This window comes from Phocoena sinus, chromosome 10 (genome assembly GCF_008692025.1).
Source record: "Phocoena sinus isolate mPhoSin1 chromosome 10, mPhoSin1.pri, whole genome shotgun sequence".
NCBI classification, from domain to species: domain Eukaryota; kingdom Metazoa; phylum Chordata; class Mammalia; order Artiodactyla; family Phocoenidae; genus Phocoena; species Phocoena sinus.
Window position 1 is genome coordinate 76,971,780 of NC_045772.1, and position 21,294 is coordinate 76,993,073.

Genomic DNA, 21,294 nt, shown 5'->3' on the forward strand with positions numbered 1-21,294 from the left:
CAGTAAGGCATCAATGGAGGACCCAAGGCAAGTGGTCAAAGGCTCAATATAGTCAGCTTGTCAGGAGTGAGAGGGGACAACACTCTATGTATTGTGGCCTATTTCATTAGAAAACAAACAGGCAAACTTTTTTTTTAATTTATTTTATTTATTTATTTTTGGCTGTGTTGGGTCTTCATTGCTGTGCACGGGCCTTCTCTAGTTGCAGCAAGCAGGGGCTACTCTTCGTTGAGGTGTGGAGGCTTCTCGTTGCGGTGGCTTCTCTTGTTGTGGAGCATGGGCTCTAGGCTTATGGGCTTCAGTAGTTGTGGCGTGTGGGTTCAGTAGTTGTGGCTCATGGGCCCTAGAGTGCGGGCTCAGTAATTGTGGCACACGGGCTTAGTTGCTCCGCAGCATGTTGGATCTTCCTGGACCAGGGCTTGAACCTATGTCCCCTGCATTGGCAGGCAGATTCTTAACCACCACACCAGCAGGGAAGCCCAACAGGCAAACTTTTGAAAGGAGGCACAAGACTGGCATGCAGTGGTAGCTTTAACATCAGACACAGATAATCCTTACTTTCCTCGGCCATGATGGTAGATGTGTTGCCATGTTCAGTGTGATGATGGATTCCCAGTAGCAGTGACAGGGATCTGGGTGGGGCATACTTAATTAACAGCATGAACCTAGCCCATTCCATTAGAGAATGAGCCATTGCCATGTATATCAGCTATAATTTGTTTCTACAATTCACAGTCCTCAAGAGGACTTGATCTTTAATCTACCAATCTGTGGTCTTGCAAATGGCAGACCAGGTGACTAGGCAATTGGCAATAGTCCAAGAGTCAGTAAAAATATAAGCTTTAATCTTAATAGTATTACCATTATCTAAGGTAGATATTGGCAAACTGCTGTAAGTCTAGACAATGAATATTTTCAGACTTGCAGGCCATACAGTCTCAGCTCTGCCATTATAGTGTGTGAAAGCAGCCATAGACAGTACATAAATGAACAGACATGGCTGCGTTCCAAGGAAACTTTATACACAAAAGCAGATAACAGGCCAGATTTGGCCCATTAGCCATAGTTTTCTGACCCCTGGTCTAAGACAGTGGTAACAGCTTTTATTGTATTTACCCAGAAACTGCCTTTGAGAGGACCCAGATGTTGGACTTAGCAAAGACTTAAAGAAACGACTATAAATGTGTTCAAAGAACTAAAAGATACCATACTTACAGAAGTCAAGGGAGAAACAGCTTGGCAGTTCCTTAAAAAGTTAAACATAGAATTACCATATTACGCAGCAATTCCACTCCTAGGTATGTACCCAACAGAATTGAAACTGGGTACTCAAACAAATACTTGTACACAAATGTTCATAGCAACACTGTTCACAACAGCCAAAATGTAGAAGCAACCAAAATGTCCATCACCAATGAATCAATAAACAAAATGAGGTATATCCATACAATGAAATATCATTCAGCCATAAAAAGGAATAAAGTGCTGATACATGAGCATGGATGAACCTCAGAAACATTATGCTAAGTGGAAGAAGCCAGACACAAAAGTTCACATTTATATGAATTAATTTATACGAAATACCTGAAACAGAAAATTCCATAGTGAAAGAAAGCATATTGGTAGTTGCCAGGTACTGGGGAAAAAGAGGAATGGAAATTAAATCCTTAATAAGTGTAAGTTTTCTTTTGGGCTAATGAAAATATTTTATAAGTATAGAGGTAGTAGTTACACAACATGAATATACAAAATGCTACTGAATTGTACACTTTAAATGATCAATTTTATATTATGCAAATTTTACCTCAATTTCAAAAAAGGAAAATAAAAGAAGTAAAGAAAGGCATGATGACAATGTCTCATACAATAGATACAATAGAGAATATTTATATAGAGATAGAAATTATGTATAAAAAAGAACCAAATGGAAATTCTGGAATTGAAAAAGTACAATAACTGAAATTTAAAAATCACTAGAGGGACTCAGTAGTAGATTTGAACTGGCAGAAGAAAGAATTATGAACTTGAAGTATGCAATCTGAAGAGTGGAAAGAAAATAGGATGAAGAAAATGGAACAGAACCTCAGAGAAGTATGGGGTAAGCATGTCAACATACATGTGATGGGAATACCAGAACAAAAGGAGAGAAAGGAGCGGAAAAAAATTCTTGGAAGAAATAATAGCTAAAAGCCAGATTTAATGAGAAATATTAATCTACACATCCAATAAACTCAGTGAATTGAAATTAACTTGATGAATTTGTAGGATAAATACAAAGAGATCTAAACACAAATATCATAGTAAAAATGCTGAGGCCAAAGACCAGAAGAAAATCCTGTAAGCAGCAAGAGAAAAATTACTCACGTATAAAGGAAGCCTAATTAGATTAACAGTGGACTTCTTATCAGAAACAATGGAGGCAGAAGGTAATGGGATGACATATTTAAAGTGCTGAAAGAAAAACCTCAACTAAGAATCCTATAAATAGCAAAACCCAACTTAAAAGTGGGAGCAGGATCTAAACAGATGGTTTTATAAAGGAGATATACAGATGGCTGACAAGCACATGCACAGATGCTCAACATCATCAGCCAGCAGTGAAATGCAAATCAAAACCACAATGAGGGGCTTCCCTGGTGGCACAGTGGTTGAGAGTCCACCTGCTGATGCAGGGGCCGTGGGTTCGTGCCCCAGTCCGGGAGGATCCCACATGCTGCAGAGCGGCTGGGCCCATGAGCCATGGCCGCTGAGCCTGCGCGTCTGGAGCCTGTACTCCGCAACAGCAGAGGCCACAACAGCGAGAGGCCCGCGTGCCGCAAAAAAAATAAATAAAACCATTAAAAAAACCCCACAATGAGCTATTACTTCATAGCCACTGGGATGGCTATATTAAAAAAAGACAGATTAGGGACTTTCCTGGCAGTCCAGTGGTCAAGACTCCATGCTCCCAATGTAGGGGCCCGGGTTCAGTCCCTGGTCAGGGAACTAGATCCTATGTGCATGCTGCCACTAAGAGTCCGCATGCCACAACTAAGAGCCTGCATCCCATGATGAAGATCCTACGTGCCGCAACTAAGACCTGGTGCAGCAAAAAAAAAAATTAATTAATTAATTTAAAAATAAAGATTAAAGAAAAAAATCAAATATTGAAAAGGATGTTGAGAAATTGGAACCCTCATACACTGCTGGTAGGAACATAAAATGGTGTAGCCACTTTGGAAAATAGTTCAGTAGTTCCTCAAATGTTTACACATAGAGTTACCATATGATCCAACAGTTTTATGTGACCCAGCAACTGAGCTCTTAGATATGTCCCCAAAAGAAATGAAAACATATGTCCATCCAAAAACTCATACACAAATGTTTATAGCAGCATTATCCATAATAGCCCAAAAGTAGAGACAACCCAAATACCCATAAACTGATGCATGGATAAACAAAAGACGGTAAAAAGGAATGAAGTGCTGATACATGTTACAACGTAGATGAACTTGAAAATGCTATGCTAAGTGAAGGAAGCCAGTAATAAAATACCACATATTTTATGATTCCATTTATATGAAATGTGCAGATAGGGTAATCTAGAGATACAGAAAATAGCACCCTGTCTTGATGTGTCCTCACATGGTAGAAGGGGCTAGGGATTTCTATGGAGCTTCTGGTAGTTCCCTAGGCTGTGGAAGGTGGGGAGGATTGGCAGGTCACTGCTAATGGGTACAAGATTTCTTTTTAGTGTATTGAAAATCTTCTGGAATTAGATAATGATGATGGATGCACAACTCTGTGGATTCACTAAAAACCACTGTTATATCAGTTATATCTTAATAAAGCAGTTACTCCCCAAATGATCTTTTTTAGTTAAGCTTTTAACTTTTAGAATAAATGACGTAACTTTCTATTGATGGTAGAGCATCTGATTTCAATATCATAACAGAGTTGAGGATAATGAGAGCTGAGAGAGTCTAAACTCGTTACCCTTCTTATTTCTTGTAGTCCATCCAGTATGAATTACTTAAAATGTGTAAACAACCTAAATAATGCATAGTTTTGGAAAACGGGAGTGAAATCCGTGGAGATGTGCCACCCAGCTCATCCTTCAGGGAAGGACTTTCTGCCCTCCTGTGGGAGGAGGGTGAGCAGATAGCTTCCATTACTCAGCTCCATCAGAATCTACTTCTGTTGCAGAGCCACCTAGCTTGAGGTCACACTCTTCCAAGACCAGCCCACATCAATGGCAAGGATATAAAGTCCCAGCCAAAAATAGAATTCCTGTTTAAAAACTAGTATCTCGTGCATTTATTATATGCAGATGTATGGTTTAAATTTTCACTGTTAATATCCTCAAGATGGATACATAACAGTTAACTATGCTTTGGAATTTGTGAATACTTATGAGGTCTGCTATGGTCTGAATGTTTGTGTACCTCTAAAATTCTTATGTTGCAGTCCTACCCCTAAAGGTATGCTGGTAGTAGCTGGGGCCTTTGGGAGGTGTTTAAATCATGAGGGTGGAGCCTTATGAATGGGATTAGTGCCTTTACAAAAGAATCTCCAGAGAAATCCCTAGTCCCTTCCACCATGTGAGGACACATAAAGAAGGTCCCAGCTGTGAATCAGGAAGAGAGCCCTTACCCAACCATGCTGGCAGTTTGATCTTGGACTTCCAGCATCCAGAACTGTAAAAATTAAAGTTCTTTTGTTTTTAAGCTACCTGGTCTATGGTATTTTGTTATTGCAGTTCAACAAGATAAAGACAGGGTCCTTAAGAGGAGGAAAACTGAAACCTTCTCTGCGAGGTTTGCTTTCACAACGCAAAGAATACAGGACTCTCATGCAAAACTACTTGTGCAAAGAAGCGTTAACAGTCAAAATTTATAAAGTATCTAAAGAAAAAAATTGCATGAAAGAGACTCAACAGAAAATAGGAGAATTGACATTTTAAGAACTACAGACAATAGAATTTTGAAAATTATTTTAAAACAAAGATACTGGAAATGTTCGAAAACAAAGGAGCAGTTATCCTTAAGGGAAGGATATAGATAAAATAACAGACAGATTTTTTAAAAATTAAAAGCCCTAAGAAACAAAAAGGTAGTCATTGAAATAACCACCTAAATTCCTTTGCATGTTTCATAATGGATGATAGACTGGATTTTGACCACATCCTGTCTTAAAATAAGACCTACTAGTTCCCCCCACCCCCACCCCATTCCATACTTTTTCACAGTTAGCTGAGTCTGGGACCCTGCAGGCACTTTTTTTTTTTAAGTTTTTTTTTTTTAACTTCTTTATTGGAGTATAATTGCTTTACAATGGTGCTTTATAACAAAGTGAATCAGCTATACATATACATATATCCCCATATCTCCTCCCTCTTGCGTCTCCTTCCCACTCTCCCTATCCCACGCCTCTAGGTGGTCAAAAGCACCGAGCTGATCTCCCTGTGCCATGTGACTGCTTCCCACTAGCTATTTTACATTTGGTAGTGTATATATGTCCATATCACTGTCTCACTTCGTCCCAGCTTACCCTTCCCCCTCCCTGTGTCCTCGAGTCCATTCTCTATACCTGCGTCTTTATTCCTGTCTTGCCTCTAGGTTCTTCAGAACCATTTTTTTTTTAATTCCATATATATGTGTTAGCATATGGTATTTGTTTTTCTCTTTCTGACTTACTTCACTCTGTATGGCAGACAGAGTCCATCCACCTCACTACAAGTAACTCAGTTTTGTTTCTTTTTATGGCTGCCAGCAGGCACTTTTGAGGTCATCATTACTGCAGGTTGGCCTTATCCTGCTACTTGGAGTACTATTGATAATAGCTTTAATTAAATGCTTTAAGTGACAAATTGAACAGATTTGGTTTTAGCCTCTGTTGGTCAAATTAATTAAAATGGCTGACAGAATGGCATACTTACATGAATATTTGAATTCAGCCAAGAACATGTTGGGGTAGATTGTTGGGAGAGGCAGTGCTGTGGACCTGCACATTTTTGCTGGGTATACCAAGAATGCGGGACCTTGATTACCTAGGACATTTCTCAAGGTTGTGTTTGTAGCAGACAGACTTGAGGGATGAAGTATTTTCTCCTTCCAAAAAGAGCAGTCTTGCTTCAGTTTGATATAAAAATGGTGAATTCCCCCAAGCTCAGTGTTCTTCTCCTGTAATACAACCCACTGCATGGGCAAACATCTATCTTGACCTACCTACATTATATTTGCAGGACTTGGAGGGCATGGGGAACCAACAGAAACAAAGCTCTGGCTACTGCTCTTGTCATTAGTAATAAAGTCCCTTTTCTCTGACCCAGGGATCTCATGTCTTCTGCTAGCATTCATGAAATGGTAATAAGGCTAACTCATAAACAAGTAAGTAGGGTAAACTCTCAGACTCTGCACAGTTCTTGACAATTGCAAAAATCAATTACAAGAGGGTTTTTAAGTCAAAAAGTGAAAGGTAAAACAATGAATGAATTTTTTCTAGAAGAAAGCATAGGAGACTATTTTCATGAATGTAGAACAGTGAAAGAGTTCATAAACAGGACACAAAAAAATACTTGCTATAAAGAAAACACATATTGGACCTCATCAAATGTACTTCTCTACAACATAAAACATGATTAAGAGAATGAAAAGGCAAACCACAGAATGGGAGTCTATAATTGCAACATACATAATCAACAGAAGGCTCATGTCTGTAATATAAGAGGAACTCCTACATACCACTAAGTGAAACAGTCAACCCAAAAGAAAACTGGACATGATACTTGAACGGAAACTCCAAGAGACTATCCAAATGTATCAATACAATAAAGGAATGAAAATGTGCTCAAATTAATAATCTGGGATTGAAATTTAAAGCCACAATGCATTGTTACTATACCCTCACTATACTGGCAAAAATTAAAGAGACTGACAATGCCAAGTGTTGACAAGGATATGGATTCCAGAAACTTTCATTGACTGATGGTAGGATTTTGAATCAGTACAAACACTTTGGAAAACTGTTGGGCATTAAGCTAAACATATGCATACCATATGAGTCAGCAGTTCCACTCCCAGGTATAAACTTGATTGAAACATAGGCACATGTGTACCAAGAGACATGTCCCAAAATATTCATATTAATATTCCTAATAGTAAAAAATTATAAACCACCACACTGTACATCAACAGTCAAATAGAAAAATAAATTGTACAGTGGAATATTGTGCAGCAGTGAAAATGGGCATGAACAAACTATAGCTGTCTACAACAATGCAGATGAATCTTGCAAAGATGTTAGCAAAAGAAGCCAAAGAAGGATGGTGGAGCAATAGTAAAACCAGACTGAATGGTTTTACTTAAGTGAAAAACATCAATATAGATAGAGACATTACTTAAGGGTAAAAGGAATGTTCCATGAGGAGATAAAATGATCATGAATTTGCAACCAACACCATAGTCTTATAAAAAGGAAAACTATCACAATTACAAGGACAATTGTCAAATTTAGTCATGGTAGGAAACTTAATACACGATATTTTATAAGTACAGAAAGAATACTATATGCTCTTTATGCATATATACTTTAGTATTAGAAGTATAATAAAATCATGGACAGGAACTCTTTTTAAAACTTCATGGTAGTAGTTGTTTCTGCAAAGGGAGATAAAGAGAGTCAACCTGAATAGGTTGACAGAGCTTTAATTTATCTGAAATGTTATATAATCTTATTAATATTATTAGTATTAATATCATAATTATATTATTGATATAATAATTAATTATATATTAATATTATTAATATAATGTTTTGAAATGGATTAAAGACCTAAACATAAGGCCGGATACTATAAAACTCTTAGAGGAAAACATAGGACACTCGTTGACATAAATCACAACAAGATCTTTTTCGATCCACCTCCTAGATTAATGAAAATAAAAACAAAAATAAATGATTGGGACCTAATTAAACTTAAAACCTTTTTCACAGCAAAGGAAACCATAAACAAAATGAAAAGACAACCCTCAGAATGGGAGAAAATATTTGCAAACAAAGCAACCAACAAGGGATTAATCTCCAAAATATACAAACAGCTCATGCAGCTCAATGTCAAAAAAACCAACCCAATCAAAAAATTCGCAGAAGATCTACATAGACATTTCTCCAAAAAAGACATACAGGTGGCCAAAAAGCACATGAAAAAATGTTCAACGTCACTAATTATTAGAGAAATGCAAATCAAAACTACAATGAGGTATCACCGCATACCAGTCAGAATGGCCATCATCAAAAAATCTACAAACAGGGACTTCCCTGGTGGTCCAATGGTAAAGAATCTGCCTTACAATGCAGAGTATGCGGGTTCGATCACTGGTCAGGGAACTAAGGTCCCATATGCCACGGGGCATCTAAGCCCGAACACCACAACTACTGAGCTTGCACGCCTCAACTAGAGAGCCCACATGCCACAAACTGCAGAGCCCATGTGCTCTGGAACCCGTGCACTACAGCTACAGAGCCAACATGCCCTGGAGCCAGTGTGCCACGACTAGAGAAGAGAAAACCCGCATGCCACAACTAGAGAGAAGCCTGCGCACTGCAACGAAAGATCCTGCATGCCTCAATGAAGATCTTGCACGCTGCAACTAAGACCTGATGCAGCCAAAGATAAATTAAAAAAAAGCAAACTACAAGCAGTAAATGCTGGAGATGGTGTGGAGAAAAGGGAACCCTCCTACACTGTTGGTGGCCATGTAAATTGGTACAACCTCTATGGAGAGCAGTATGGATGTTCCTTATAAAACTAAAAATAGAACTACCATAGGGCCCAGCAATCCCATGCCTGGGCATATATCCAGAGAAAACCATAATTCAAAAAGATACATACACCCCAATGTTCATTGCAGCACTATTTACAATAGCCAGGACATGGCAACAACCTGAATGTCCATTGACAGAGAGGAATGGATAAAGAAGATGTGGTACATATATATAATGGAATATTACTCAGCCATAAAAAGAATGAAATAATGCCATTTGCAGCAACGTGGATGGACCTAGAGATTGTCATATTAAATGAAGTAAGTCAGACAGAGAAAGACAAATGTATCACTTATATGTGGAATCTAAAAATAGGGTACAAATGAACTTATCTACAAGAGAAAAATAGAGTTACAGTCATAGAAAACAAACTTATGGTTACCAGGGGATAAGGAGAGGGGGAGAAATAAATGGGAGGTTTGGATTGACATATACACACGACTGTATATAAAACAGATAACTAATAAGGATCTACTGTATAGTACAGGGAACTCTACTCAATACTCTAATGGCCTATGTGGGAAAATAATCTAAAAAAGAGTGGATATATGTATATGTATAACTGGATTCACTTTGCTGTACACCTGAAACTAACACAACATTCTAAATCAGTTATACTCCAATAAAAATTTTTTAAAAAAGAACAACTTCATGGTAGTAGTTGTTTCTGCAAAGGGAGATAAAGAAAGTAAACCTGAATAGGCAGACAAAGGAGGTTTTAATTTTATCTGAAGTGTTTTATATCTTATGAAGGATACCTGACACAAAATGATAAAATAAATTTTTAAATTCTTGGTTTTGGGTACATGATTTATATCATTCTATTTTATTTTTCTGTATTTTTAAATTTTTCATTATAAAATGGTAATGTATATAAACTAGCAAAAACTTGTAGAAATAAAAAGAAAAGTTGATTTCAAAATACAAGTATTGCAAACTAAGAATTCTACAGATTTAGTAGAAAAAATAAGAACATAAAGAATTAAGATACTCATCAATAAATAATCATATACACAATAATATTTGTGTACTATCAATAAGTAATCATATACACAATATTTGTGTATACATACACAGAGAGAGATATTTAGATGCACATATATAATACACAGAGGAATATTACATTTCTCAGATAGATAGTATACATTCTCTGAATATTATAGAGCATATACAAAATCAGTCATGTATTTGGCCACAAAAATAACTCTTACAATTTAAGTAAAAAAACAGCAAATAAGACAAAGGATATGAATAGACAATCCTGAGAAAAGAAAATCTAGATAGCCAGCATGTTTATGAAAAGATATTAAATTTACTAGTAATTAAAGAAATACAAATTAAAGTAATGAGATACCACTTTTCACCCATGAGATATTCCAACATTTAAGAGTAAGTAGATCTTAAAAATAGTACTAAGAGGGGGGGACCTTGAAGATGGCGGAAGAGTAAGACGCGGAGATCGCCTTCCTCCCCACGGATACACCAGAAATACATCCACACGTGGAACAACTCCTACAGAACTCCTACTGAAGGCTGGCAGAAGACCTCAGACCTCCCAAAAGGCAAGGAAACTCCCCACGTAAACTGGGTAGGGCAAAGAAAAAACAGAGACAAAAGAATAAGGACGGCACCTGCACCAGTGGGAGGGAGCTGTGAAGGAGGAAAAGTTTCCACACACTAGGAAGCCCCTCCGCGGGCGGAGACTGCGGGAGGCAGAGGGGGGAGTTTCGGGACCGCGGAGTAGTGCACAGCGGACGGGTGCGGAGGGCAAAGCGGGGAGATTCCTGCACAGACGATCGGTGCTGACCGGCACTCACCAGCCCGAGTGGCTTGTCTGCTCACCCGCCGGGGCGGGCGGGGCTGCGAGCTGAGGCTCGGGTTTTGGTTTTGGACGGAGCTCAGGGAGAGGACTGGGGTTGGCGGCTTGAACATAGCCTGAAGGGGTTAGTGCACCACGACTAGCCGGGAGGGAGTTCGGGGAAAAGCCTGCACCGGCCGAAGAGGCAAGAGACTTTTTCTTCCCTCTTTGTTTCCTGGTGCGCGAGGAGAGGGGTTTAAGAGCGCTGCTTAAAGGAACTCCAGAGACGGGCGCGAGCCGCGGCTAAAAGCGCGAACCCCAGAGACGGGCGCGAGCCGCGGCTGAGGGCGCGAGCCCCCGAGACGGGCGCGAGCCGCGGCTGAAAGCGCAAACCCCAGAGACGGGCGCGAGCCGCGGCTAAAACTGCGGACCCCAGAGACGGGCGGGAGACGCTAAGGCTGCTGCTGCCGCCACCAAGGGGCCTGTGTGCGAGCACAGGTCACTCTCCACACCCCTCTTCCGCGGAGCCTGTGCAGCCCGCCACTGCCAGGTTCCCGGGATCCGGGACAACTTCCCCGGGAGTACGCACGGCGGGTCTCCGGCTGGTGCAACATCACGCCGGCCTCTGCCGCAACGTCACGCTGCCTCTGCAGCCGCAGGCCCGCCCCGCACGTAGTGCCCCTCCTACCCCCATCCCCCAACCCCCGGCCTGAGTGAGCCGGAGGCCCCGAATCAGCGGCTCCTTTAACCCCGTCCTGTCTGAGCGAAAAAACAGACGCCCTCCAGCGACCTACATGCAGAGGCAGGGCCAAATCCAAAGCTGAGCTCCTGTGAGCTGTGAGAACAAAGAAGAGAAAGGGAAATCTCTCCCAGCAGCCACAGAAGCAGCGGATTAAAGCTCCACAATCAACTTGATATACCCTGCATCTGTGGAATACCTGAATAGGACAAGGAATGATCCCCAAATTGAAGAGGTGGAATTTAGGAGCGAGATCTATGATTTTTTTCCCTTTTCCTCTTTTTGTGAATGTGTACGTGTATGCTTCTGTGTGAGATCCTGTCTGTATACTCTTGCTTTCACCATTTGTCCTAGGGCTCTATCCATCCATGACTTTTTTTTAAAAATTCTTTTTCTTAATAATTAAGTTTAATTGTAATAACTTTATTATACTTTACCTTCGTTCTTTCTTTCTTTCCTTCCTTCCTTCCCTCCTTTAGACAACGAATCACCCCAAATTGAGGAGGTGGTCTCAGGGAGCAGGATTTATGATTTATCCCCCTTTACCTCTTTTTGTGAAGGTGTATGTGTATGCTTCTGTGTAAGATTTTCTCTGTATAGCTTTGCTTCCAACATTTGTCCTAAGGTTCTATCCGTCCCTTTTTTTTTTTTTTCTAAATATTTTTTAATTCAATAACTATATTATACTTTATTTTATTTTTACTGTATCATCTTTCTTTCTGTCTTTTTTCCTTCTTTCCCTCCTTCCTTCCTTCCTCCCTCCCTCCCTCCCTCCCTCCTTTCTTTCCTTCTTTGCTTCTTTCTTCCTTCCTTCCTTTCCTCCTTTCCTCTTTCTTTCCTCATACTTCTACTAATTCTCCCTACTTTTTCTCCCTTTTATTCTGAGCTGTGTGGATGAAAGGCTCTTGGTGCTCCAGCCAGGAGTCAGGGCTCTGCCTCTGAGGTAGGAGAGCCAACTTCAGGACACTGGTCAACAAGAGACCTCCCAGCTCCACATAATATTAAACGGTGGAAATATCCCAGAGACCTCCATCTTAACACCAGCACCCAGCTTCACTCAACGACCAGCAAGCCACAGTGCTGGACAACCTATGCCAAACAACTAGCAAAACAGGAACACAAACCCCACCCATTAGCAGAGAGGCTGCCTAAAATCATAATAAGGCCACAGACACCCCAAAACACACCACCAGACGTGAACCTGCCCACTAGAGAGACAAGATCCAGCCTCATCCAGCACAACACAGGCACTAGTCCCCTCCACCAGGAAGCCTACACAACCCACTGAAACAACCTTAGCCACTGGAGACAGACATCAAAAACAACGGGAACTACGAAAGTGCAGCCTGCAAAAAGGAGACCCCAAACACAGTAAGATAAGCAAAATGAGAAGACAGAAAAACACACAGCAGATGAAGGAGCAAGATAAAAACCCACCAGACCTAACAAATGAAGAGAAATAGGCAATCTACCTGAAAAAGAATTCAGAATAATGATAGTAAGGATGATCCGAAATCTTGGAAGTAGAATGGACAAAATGCAAGAAACAGTTAACAAGGACCTACAAGAACTAAAGATGAAACAAGCAACGATGAACAATGCAATAAATGAAATTAAATCACTCTAGATAGGATCAATAGCAGAATAACTGAGGCAGAAGAACGGATAAGTGACCTGGAAGATAAAGTAGTGGAAATAACTACTGCAGAGCAGAATAAAGAAAAAAGAATGAAAAGAACTGAGGACAGTCTCAGAGACCTCTGGGACAACATGAAATGCACCAACATTCGAATTATAGGGTTCCAGAAGAAGAAGAAAGAAAGAAAGGGACTGAGAAAATATTTGAAGAGATTATAGTTGAAAACTTCCCTAATATGGGAAAGGAAATAGTTAATCAAGTCCAGGAAGCACAGAGGGTCCCATACAGGATAAATACAAGGAGAAACACGCCAAGACACATATTAATCAGGACTGTCAAAAATTAAATACAAAGAAAGCATATTAAAAGCAGCAAGGGAAAAACAACAAATAACACACAAGGGAATCCCCATAAGGTTAACAGCTGATCTCTCAGCAGAAACCCTACAAGCCAGAAGGGAGTGGCAGGACATACTGAAAGTGATGAAGGAGAATAGCCTGCAACCAAGACTACTCTACCCAGCAAGGATCTCATTCACATTTTGATGGAGAAATTAAAACCTTTACAGACAAGCAAAAGCTGAGAGAGTTCAGCACCACCAAACCAGCTTTCAAACAAATGCTAAGGAACTTTCTCTAGACACGAAACACAAGAGAAGGAAATGACCTATAGTAGCGAACCCAAAACAATATATAAAATGGAAATAGGAACATACATATCGATAATTACCTTAAATGTAAATGGACTAAATGCTCCCACCAAGAGACACAGATTGGCTGAATGGATACAAAAACAAGACCCTTGTATATGCTGTCTACAAGAGACCCACTTCAGAATAGAGACACATACAGACTGAAAGTAAGGGGATGGAAAAAGATATTCCATGCAAATGGAAACCAAAAGAAAGCTGGAGTAGCAATTCTCATATCAGACAAATAGACTTTAAAATAAGGACTATTAAAAGGGACAAAGAAGGACACTACATACTGATCAAGGGATCGATCCAAGAAGAAGATATAACAATTGTAAATATTTATGCACCCAACATAGGAGCACCTCAATACATAAGGCAAATACTAACAACCATAAAAGGGGAGATCAACAGTAACACATTCATAGTAGGGGACTTTAACACCCCACTTTCACCCATGGACAGATTCATCCAAAATGAAAATAAATAAGGAAACACAAGCTTTAAATGATACATTAAACAAGATGGACTTAATTGATATTTATAGGACACTCCATCCAAAACAACAGAATACACATTTTTCTCAAGTGCTCATGGAACATTCTCCAGGATAGATCATATCTTGGGTCACAAATCAAGCCTTGGTAAATTTAAGAAAACTGAAATTGTATCAAGTATCTTTTCCGACCACAACGCCATGAGACTAGATATCAATTACAGGAAAAGATCTTTAAAAAATACAAACACATGGAGGCTAAACAATACACTACTTAATAATGAAGTGATCACTGAAGAAATCAAAGAGGAAATAAAAAATACCTAGAAACAAATGACAATGGAGACACAACGACCAAAACCTATGGATGCAGCAAAAGCAGTTCTAAGGGGGAAGTTTATAGCAATACAAGCCCACCTTAAGAAGCAGGAAACATCTCGAATAAACAACCTAACCTTGCACCTCAAGCAATTAGAGAAAGAAGAACAAAAAAACCCCAAAGCTAGCAGAAGGAAAGAAATCATAAAAATCAGATCAGAAATAAATGAAAAAGAAATGAAGGAAACAATAGCAAAGATCAATAAAACTAAAAGCTGGTTCTTTGAGAAGATAAACAAAATAGATAAACCACTAGCCAGACTCATCAAGAAAAAAAGGGAGAAGACTCAAATCAATAGAATTAGAAATGAAAAAGGAGAAGTAACAACTGACACTGCAGAAATAAAAAAAATCATGAGAGATTACTACAAGCAACTCTATGCCAATAAAATGGACAATCTGGAAGAAATGGACAAATTCTTAGAAATGCACAACCTGCCAAGACTGAATCAGGAAGAAATAGAAAATATGAACAGACCAATCACAAGCACTGAAATTGAAACTGTGATTAAAACCTTCCAACAAACAAAAGCCCAGGACCAGATGGCTTCACAGGTGAATTCTATCAAACGTTTAGAGAAGAGCTAACACCTATCCTTCTCAAACTCTTCCAAAATATAGCAGAGGGAGGAACACTCCCAAATTCCTTCTACGAAGCCACCATCACCTTGATACCAAAACCAGACAAGGATGTCACAAAGAAAGAAAACTACAGGCCAATATCACTGATGAACATAGATGCAAAAATCCTCAACAAAATACTAGCAAACAGAATCCAACAGCACATTAAAAGGATCATACACCATGATCAAGTGGGGTTTATTCCAGGAATGCAAGGATTCTTCAATATACGCAAATCTATCAATGTGATAAACCATATTAACAAATTGAAGGAGAAAAACCATATGATCATCTCAATAGATGCAGAGAAAGCTTTTGACAAAATTCAACACCCATTTATGATAAAAACCCTCCAGAAAGTAGGCATAGAGGGAACTTTCCTAAACATAATAAAGCCATATATGACAAGCCCACAGCAAACATCATCCTCAATGGTGAAAAACTGAAAGCATTTCCACTAAGATCAGGAACAAGACAAGGTTGCCCACTCTCACCACTCTTATTCAACATAGTTTTGGAAGTTTTAGCCACAGCACTCAGAGAAGAAAAGGAAATAAAAGGAATCCAAATCGGAAAAGAAGAAGTAAAGCTGTCACTGTTTGCAGATGACATGATACTATACATAGAGAATCCTAAAGATGCTACCAGAAAACTACTAGAGCTAATCAATGAATTTGGTAAAGTAGCAGGATACAAAATTAATGCACAGAAATCTCTGGCATTCCTATATACTAATGATGAAAAATCTGAAAGTGAAATCAAGAAAACACTCCCATTTACCATTGCAACAAAAAGAATAAAATATCTAGGAATAAACCTACCTAAGGATACGAAAGACCTGTATGCAGAAAATTATAAGACACTGATGAAAGAAATTAAAGATGATACAAATAGATGGAGCGATATACCATGTTCTTGGATGGGAAGAATCAACATTGTGAAAATGACTCTACTACCCAAAGCAATCTACAGATTCAATGCAATCCCTATCAAACTACCACTGGCATTTTTCACAGAACTAGAACAAAAAATTTCGCAATTTGTATGGAAACACAAAAGACCCCGAATAGCCAAAGCAATCTTGAGAACGAAAAAAGGAGCTGGAGGAATAAGGCTCCCTGACTTCAGACTATATTACAAAGCAACAGTAATCAAGACAGTATGGTACTGGCACAGAGACAGAAAGATAGATCAGTGGAACAGGATAGAAAGCCCAGAGATAAACCCACGCACATATGGACACCTTATCTTTGATAAAGGAGGCAGGAATGTACAGTGGAGAAAGGACAGCCTCTTCAATAAATGGTGCTGGGAAAACTGGACAGGTACATGTAAAAGTATGAGATTAGATCACTCCCTAACACCATACACAAAAATAAGCTCAAAATGGATTAAAGACCTAAATGTAAGGCCAGAAACTATCAAACTCTTAGAAGAAAACATAGGAAGAACACTCTATGACATAAATCACAGCAAGATCCTTTCTGACCCACCTCCTAGAGTAATGGAAATAAAAACAAAAATAAACAAATGGGACCTAATGAAACTTCAAAGCTTTTGCACAGCAAAGGAAACCATAACCAAGACCAAAAGACAACCCTCAGAATGGGAGAAAACATTTGCAAATGAAGCAACTGACAAAGGATTAATCTCCAAAATTTACAAGCAGCTCATGCAGCTCAATAACAAAAAAACAAACAACCCCATCCAAAAATGGGCAGAAGACCTAAATAGACATTTCTCCAAAGAAGATATACAGAATGCCAACAAACACATGAAAGAATGCTCAACATCATTAATCATTAGAGAAATGCAAATCAAAACTACAATGAGATATCATCTCACACCAGTCAGAATGGCCATCATCAAAAAAATCTAGAAACAATAAATGCTGGAGAGGGTGTGGAGAAAAGGGGACACTCTTGCACTGCTGGTGGGAATGTGAATTGGTTCAGCCACTGTGGAGAACAGTATGGAGGTTCCTTAAAAAACTACAAATAGAATTACCATATGACCCAGCAATCCCACTACTTGGCATATACCCTGAGAAAACCAAAATTCAAAAAGAGTCATGTACCAAAATGTTCATTGCAGCTCTATTTACAATAGCGAGGACATGGAAACAACCTAAGCGCCCATCATCGGATGAATGGATAAAGAAGATGTGGCACATATACACAATGGAATATTACTCAGCCTTAAAAAGAAATGAAATTGAGCTATTTGTAATGAGATGGATAGACCTAGAGTCTGTCATACAGAGTGAAGTAAGTCAGAAAGAAAAAGACAAATACCGTATGCTAACACATATATATGGAATTTAAGGGAAAAAAATGTCATGAAGAACCTAGGGGTAAGATAGGAATAAAGACGCAGACCTACTGGAGAACGGACTTGAGGGTATGGGGAGGGGGAGGGGTGAGTTTTGATAGGGCGAGAGAGAGTCATGGACATATACACACTAACAAACGTAGTAAGGTAGATAGCTTGGGGGAAGCAGCCGCAAGGCACAGGGATATTAGCTCGGTGCTTTGTGACAGCCTGGAAGGGTGGGATGGGGAGAGTGGGAGGGAGGGAGACGCAAGAGGGAAGACATATGGGAACATATGTATATATATAGCTGATTCACTTTGTTATAAAGCAGAAACTAACACACCATTGTAAAGCAATTATACCCCAATAAAGATGTTTAAAAAAAAAAAAAAAAATAGTACTAAGGGATTTCCCTGGTGGGGCAGTGGATAAGAATCCACCTGCCAGTGCAGGGGACATGGGTTCGAGCCCTGGTCCGGGAAGATCCCACATGCCGCGGAGCAACTAAGCCCGTGAGCCACAACTACTGAAGCCCATGCACCTAGAGCCCGTGCTCTGCAACAAGAGAAACCACCACAATGAGAAATGCATGCACCACAACGAAGAGTAGCCCCCACTCGCTGCAACTAGAGAAAGCCCATGCACAGCAATGAAGACCCAACGCAGCCAAAATAATAATAAATAATTAACAAAAAAATAAAACAAAAAAAACAGTGCTGAGTGAAAGACTGAGCAAATCTATGACAAATACCACATACATAAATTAGAAATACATCCATATAACAATCATGTTGAGGGTACATACAACAAAAGGATACATATTAGACATTAGAATGGTTTCCTCAGTGGTGGGGGATGAGACTGGGAAATGGACATAATGGAAAAATAAATAAAATGAACAATAATACCTACTGCTTAGGGATGTAGATGAAAGGGAACCCTCCAACGCTGCTGATGGAAATATGAAGAAAACAATTTGACACCATATGTTAACATATCCTAGAAACAGTGGAATGCTCATCAATAGGGGATGACTAAAGTCATCCACACTGTGAAATATTATATCGGCATTAAAGGAAACTTAAAACCACACTTGATGCTTTAAAGAATTTCCTAAGGTATTATTGAATGAAAGAGGGTGTAGAAAAGTGAGTATATATACAGTGATGCCATTCTAGGAAACAGTGATCTCTCCCCACCCCCAACCTAACCCTTTAAATGTATGTTTGAATACATACATACATGTGTGAGTAAACGTGTGTGTGTACAAGCACAGAGAAAAAATAAGGGAACATACACGGAACAGGGTGAGGAACTAAATAATGGAAGGGGGAAGGAAAGGCGAGGGAAAGGCAGAGGCAACCAAAAGAAGAAAAAATAAAGATTGTACTAAAAAAAATTCAAGTGTATGATCATATTTATTCATGAATGTAAAAGTGTATATATGAGGGAGTATTTGTAGGCAGAAATTAAATGAGGTTTGTATTGGGCTTCCCTGGTGGCGCAGTGGTTGAGAGTCCGCCTGCCGATGCAGGGGACACGGGTTTGTGCCCCGGTCCGGGAAGATCCCACATGCCGCGGAGCAGCTGGGCCCGTGAGCCGTGGCCGCTGAGCCTGCACATCCGGAGCCTGTGCTCCACAATGGGAGAGGCCACAACAGTGAGGGGCCCGCATACCACAAAAAAATAAATAAATAAAAATAAGGTTTGTATTATTTGTCTAACATATGAGAGTCTCAGATAGTTGGAATCTCAGGCCACATTTGAGGTATGTTGGTCATGTAGGTCTCGGTTGTTGCCTGCTTTGATAACTCTGTGCATATGCAATACTGGCACTAAGTTTATTATCTCTGTGATTTGCACTATTTGTGGAATCTTTGTGGTTACAGTTCTTTCTTGAGTGATTCTAATACCTGCATAATTTTTAAGAAAAATAGTGAAAGCAAGATTGTTGCATTAACAAATAAAATTTGTCAATTTGTAGGCCCTAATTTAATGTTTACTTAGAAATATGTGACTAAAAACTTGGTGGAAATTGTGTCTTAGGAATTGGAGAGACTGACTTAAGAAAAATATCTTGTTATCAGGATGCATTTTAGTAAATGAGGTATGGTGAGAAAAAGTTGTAGAGGAAAAGAAAGTTGCCCATAACTGAGCACAGACTAGGCTTTTGCATCTTACCAAGCTTAAGTTGTAAATATTAATATAAAATGTACACCCTGGGGCTTCCCTGGTGGCGCAGTGGTTGAGAGTCTGCCTGCCGATGCAGGGGACACGGGTTCGTGCCCTGGTCCGGGAAGATCCCACATGCCGTGGAGCAGCTGGGCCCGTGAGCCATGGCTGCTGAGCCTGCGTGTCTGGAGCCTGTGCTCCGCAACGGGAGAGGCCACAACAGTGAGAGGCCTGCATACCGAAAAAAAAAAGAAAAAATGTACACCCTGTTTATGAAAGGACTAAGCACTAACAAATAGCATTTGGAGGTTCCTTAAAAAAATAAAAATAGAACTACCGTATAACCCAGCAATCCCACTATTGGGTATATACCCTGAGAAAACTATAATTCAATAAGAGACATGTAGCACAATGTTCATTGCAGCACTATTTACAATAGCCAGGACATGGAATCACCCTAAATGCCCATCGACAGATGAATTATCATAAAGAAGATGTGGCACATATACACAATGGAATATTACTCAGTCATAAAAAGGAACGAAATTGAGTTATTTGTAGTGAGGTGGATGGACCTAGAGTCTGTCATACAGAGTGAAGTAAGTCAGAAAGAGAAAAACAGATACCATATGCTAACGCATATATATGGAATCTAAAAAAAAAAAAATGGTACTGATGAACCTAGTTGCAGGGCAGGAATAAAGATGTAGACATAGAGAGTGGACTTGAGGACACAGGATGGGAGGGGGAAGCTGGGACGAAGTGAGAGTAGCATCAACATATATACACTACCAAATGTAAAACAGCTAGTGGGAAGTAGCTGCATAGCACAGGGAGATCATCTCGGTGCTTTGTGATGACCTAGAGGGGTGGGATAGGGAGGATGGGAGGGAGGCTCAAGAGGGAGGGGATGTGGGGACATGTGTATGCATATAACTGATTCACTTTGGTGTACAACAGAAACTAACACAGTATTGTGAAGCAATTCTCCAATAAAGATCTATTTTAAAACAAACAAATATTAGGAATCAGTACCTGTACAGTGTAATTTACTATATTGTATTTGTATTTCAGATGCCTTTGGTGCTTCATGAAGAATATTTCTAGATATATCACAGACATTAAGCCTTTGCCACCCAACATAAAAGACAGACTGATCAAAATAATGAGCGTGCAGGGGCAGATAACAGATTCGAATATAAGTGAGGTAAGAGCATATACAAAGAGTATGTGTAGCCTGTAAAGCAGGCTATTATATTTTACTGTTTAGCTATGGTTTCAGATTTTTGGAACAGTGGTTTATAGTAGGATTAGTAATAATTTTAAAATATAATAAAGTGTTGGGGTTCTTTTTTTCTCCAGATAACCAGAATGTCCATGTGTAATAGTTTCTAAAAAATCTTCTCCCACTATTCTTTCAGGTGTTTCTCTTGTCTTCATGGTACCAGCATCCATGAACTCCATATTTTCAAGAAGTTTAAACTTTTTGATTGAGTTCACCTTAATAAAGCTGGAAAAAAATTAAAATGCTGGGTGAATAAACAAATGGCAAAAAAAAAGACCCACAGTAAGAAATATATATGTTACATTGTGACGCTAGCGCACAAGCCACACCTCTGTGTAACAGTACTCTGTACAGTACA

The 21,294-nt window shown here is 39.4% G+C and overlaps 1 protein-coding gene across 2 annotated transcripts in view; it reads left to right on the top strand.

The window, feature by feature from the left end:
• Window positions 1-21,294, top strand: part of AMN1 (antagonist of mitotic exit network 1 homolog) — a 72,524-nt gene that overhangs the window by 24,126 nt on the left and 27,104 nt on the right. For both annotated transcript variants that reach the window (XM_032644647.1, XM_032644646.1), the window contains exon 2: window positions 20,726-20,858. In XM_032644647.1, coding sequence (XP_032500538.1) covers window positions 20,742-20,858 — 117 coding nt within the window. In that variant the 5' untranslated portion in view covers window positions 20,726-20,741. The remainder of the gene's footprint in view (window positions 1-20,725; window positions 20,859-21,294) is intronic.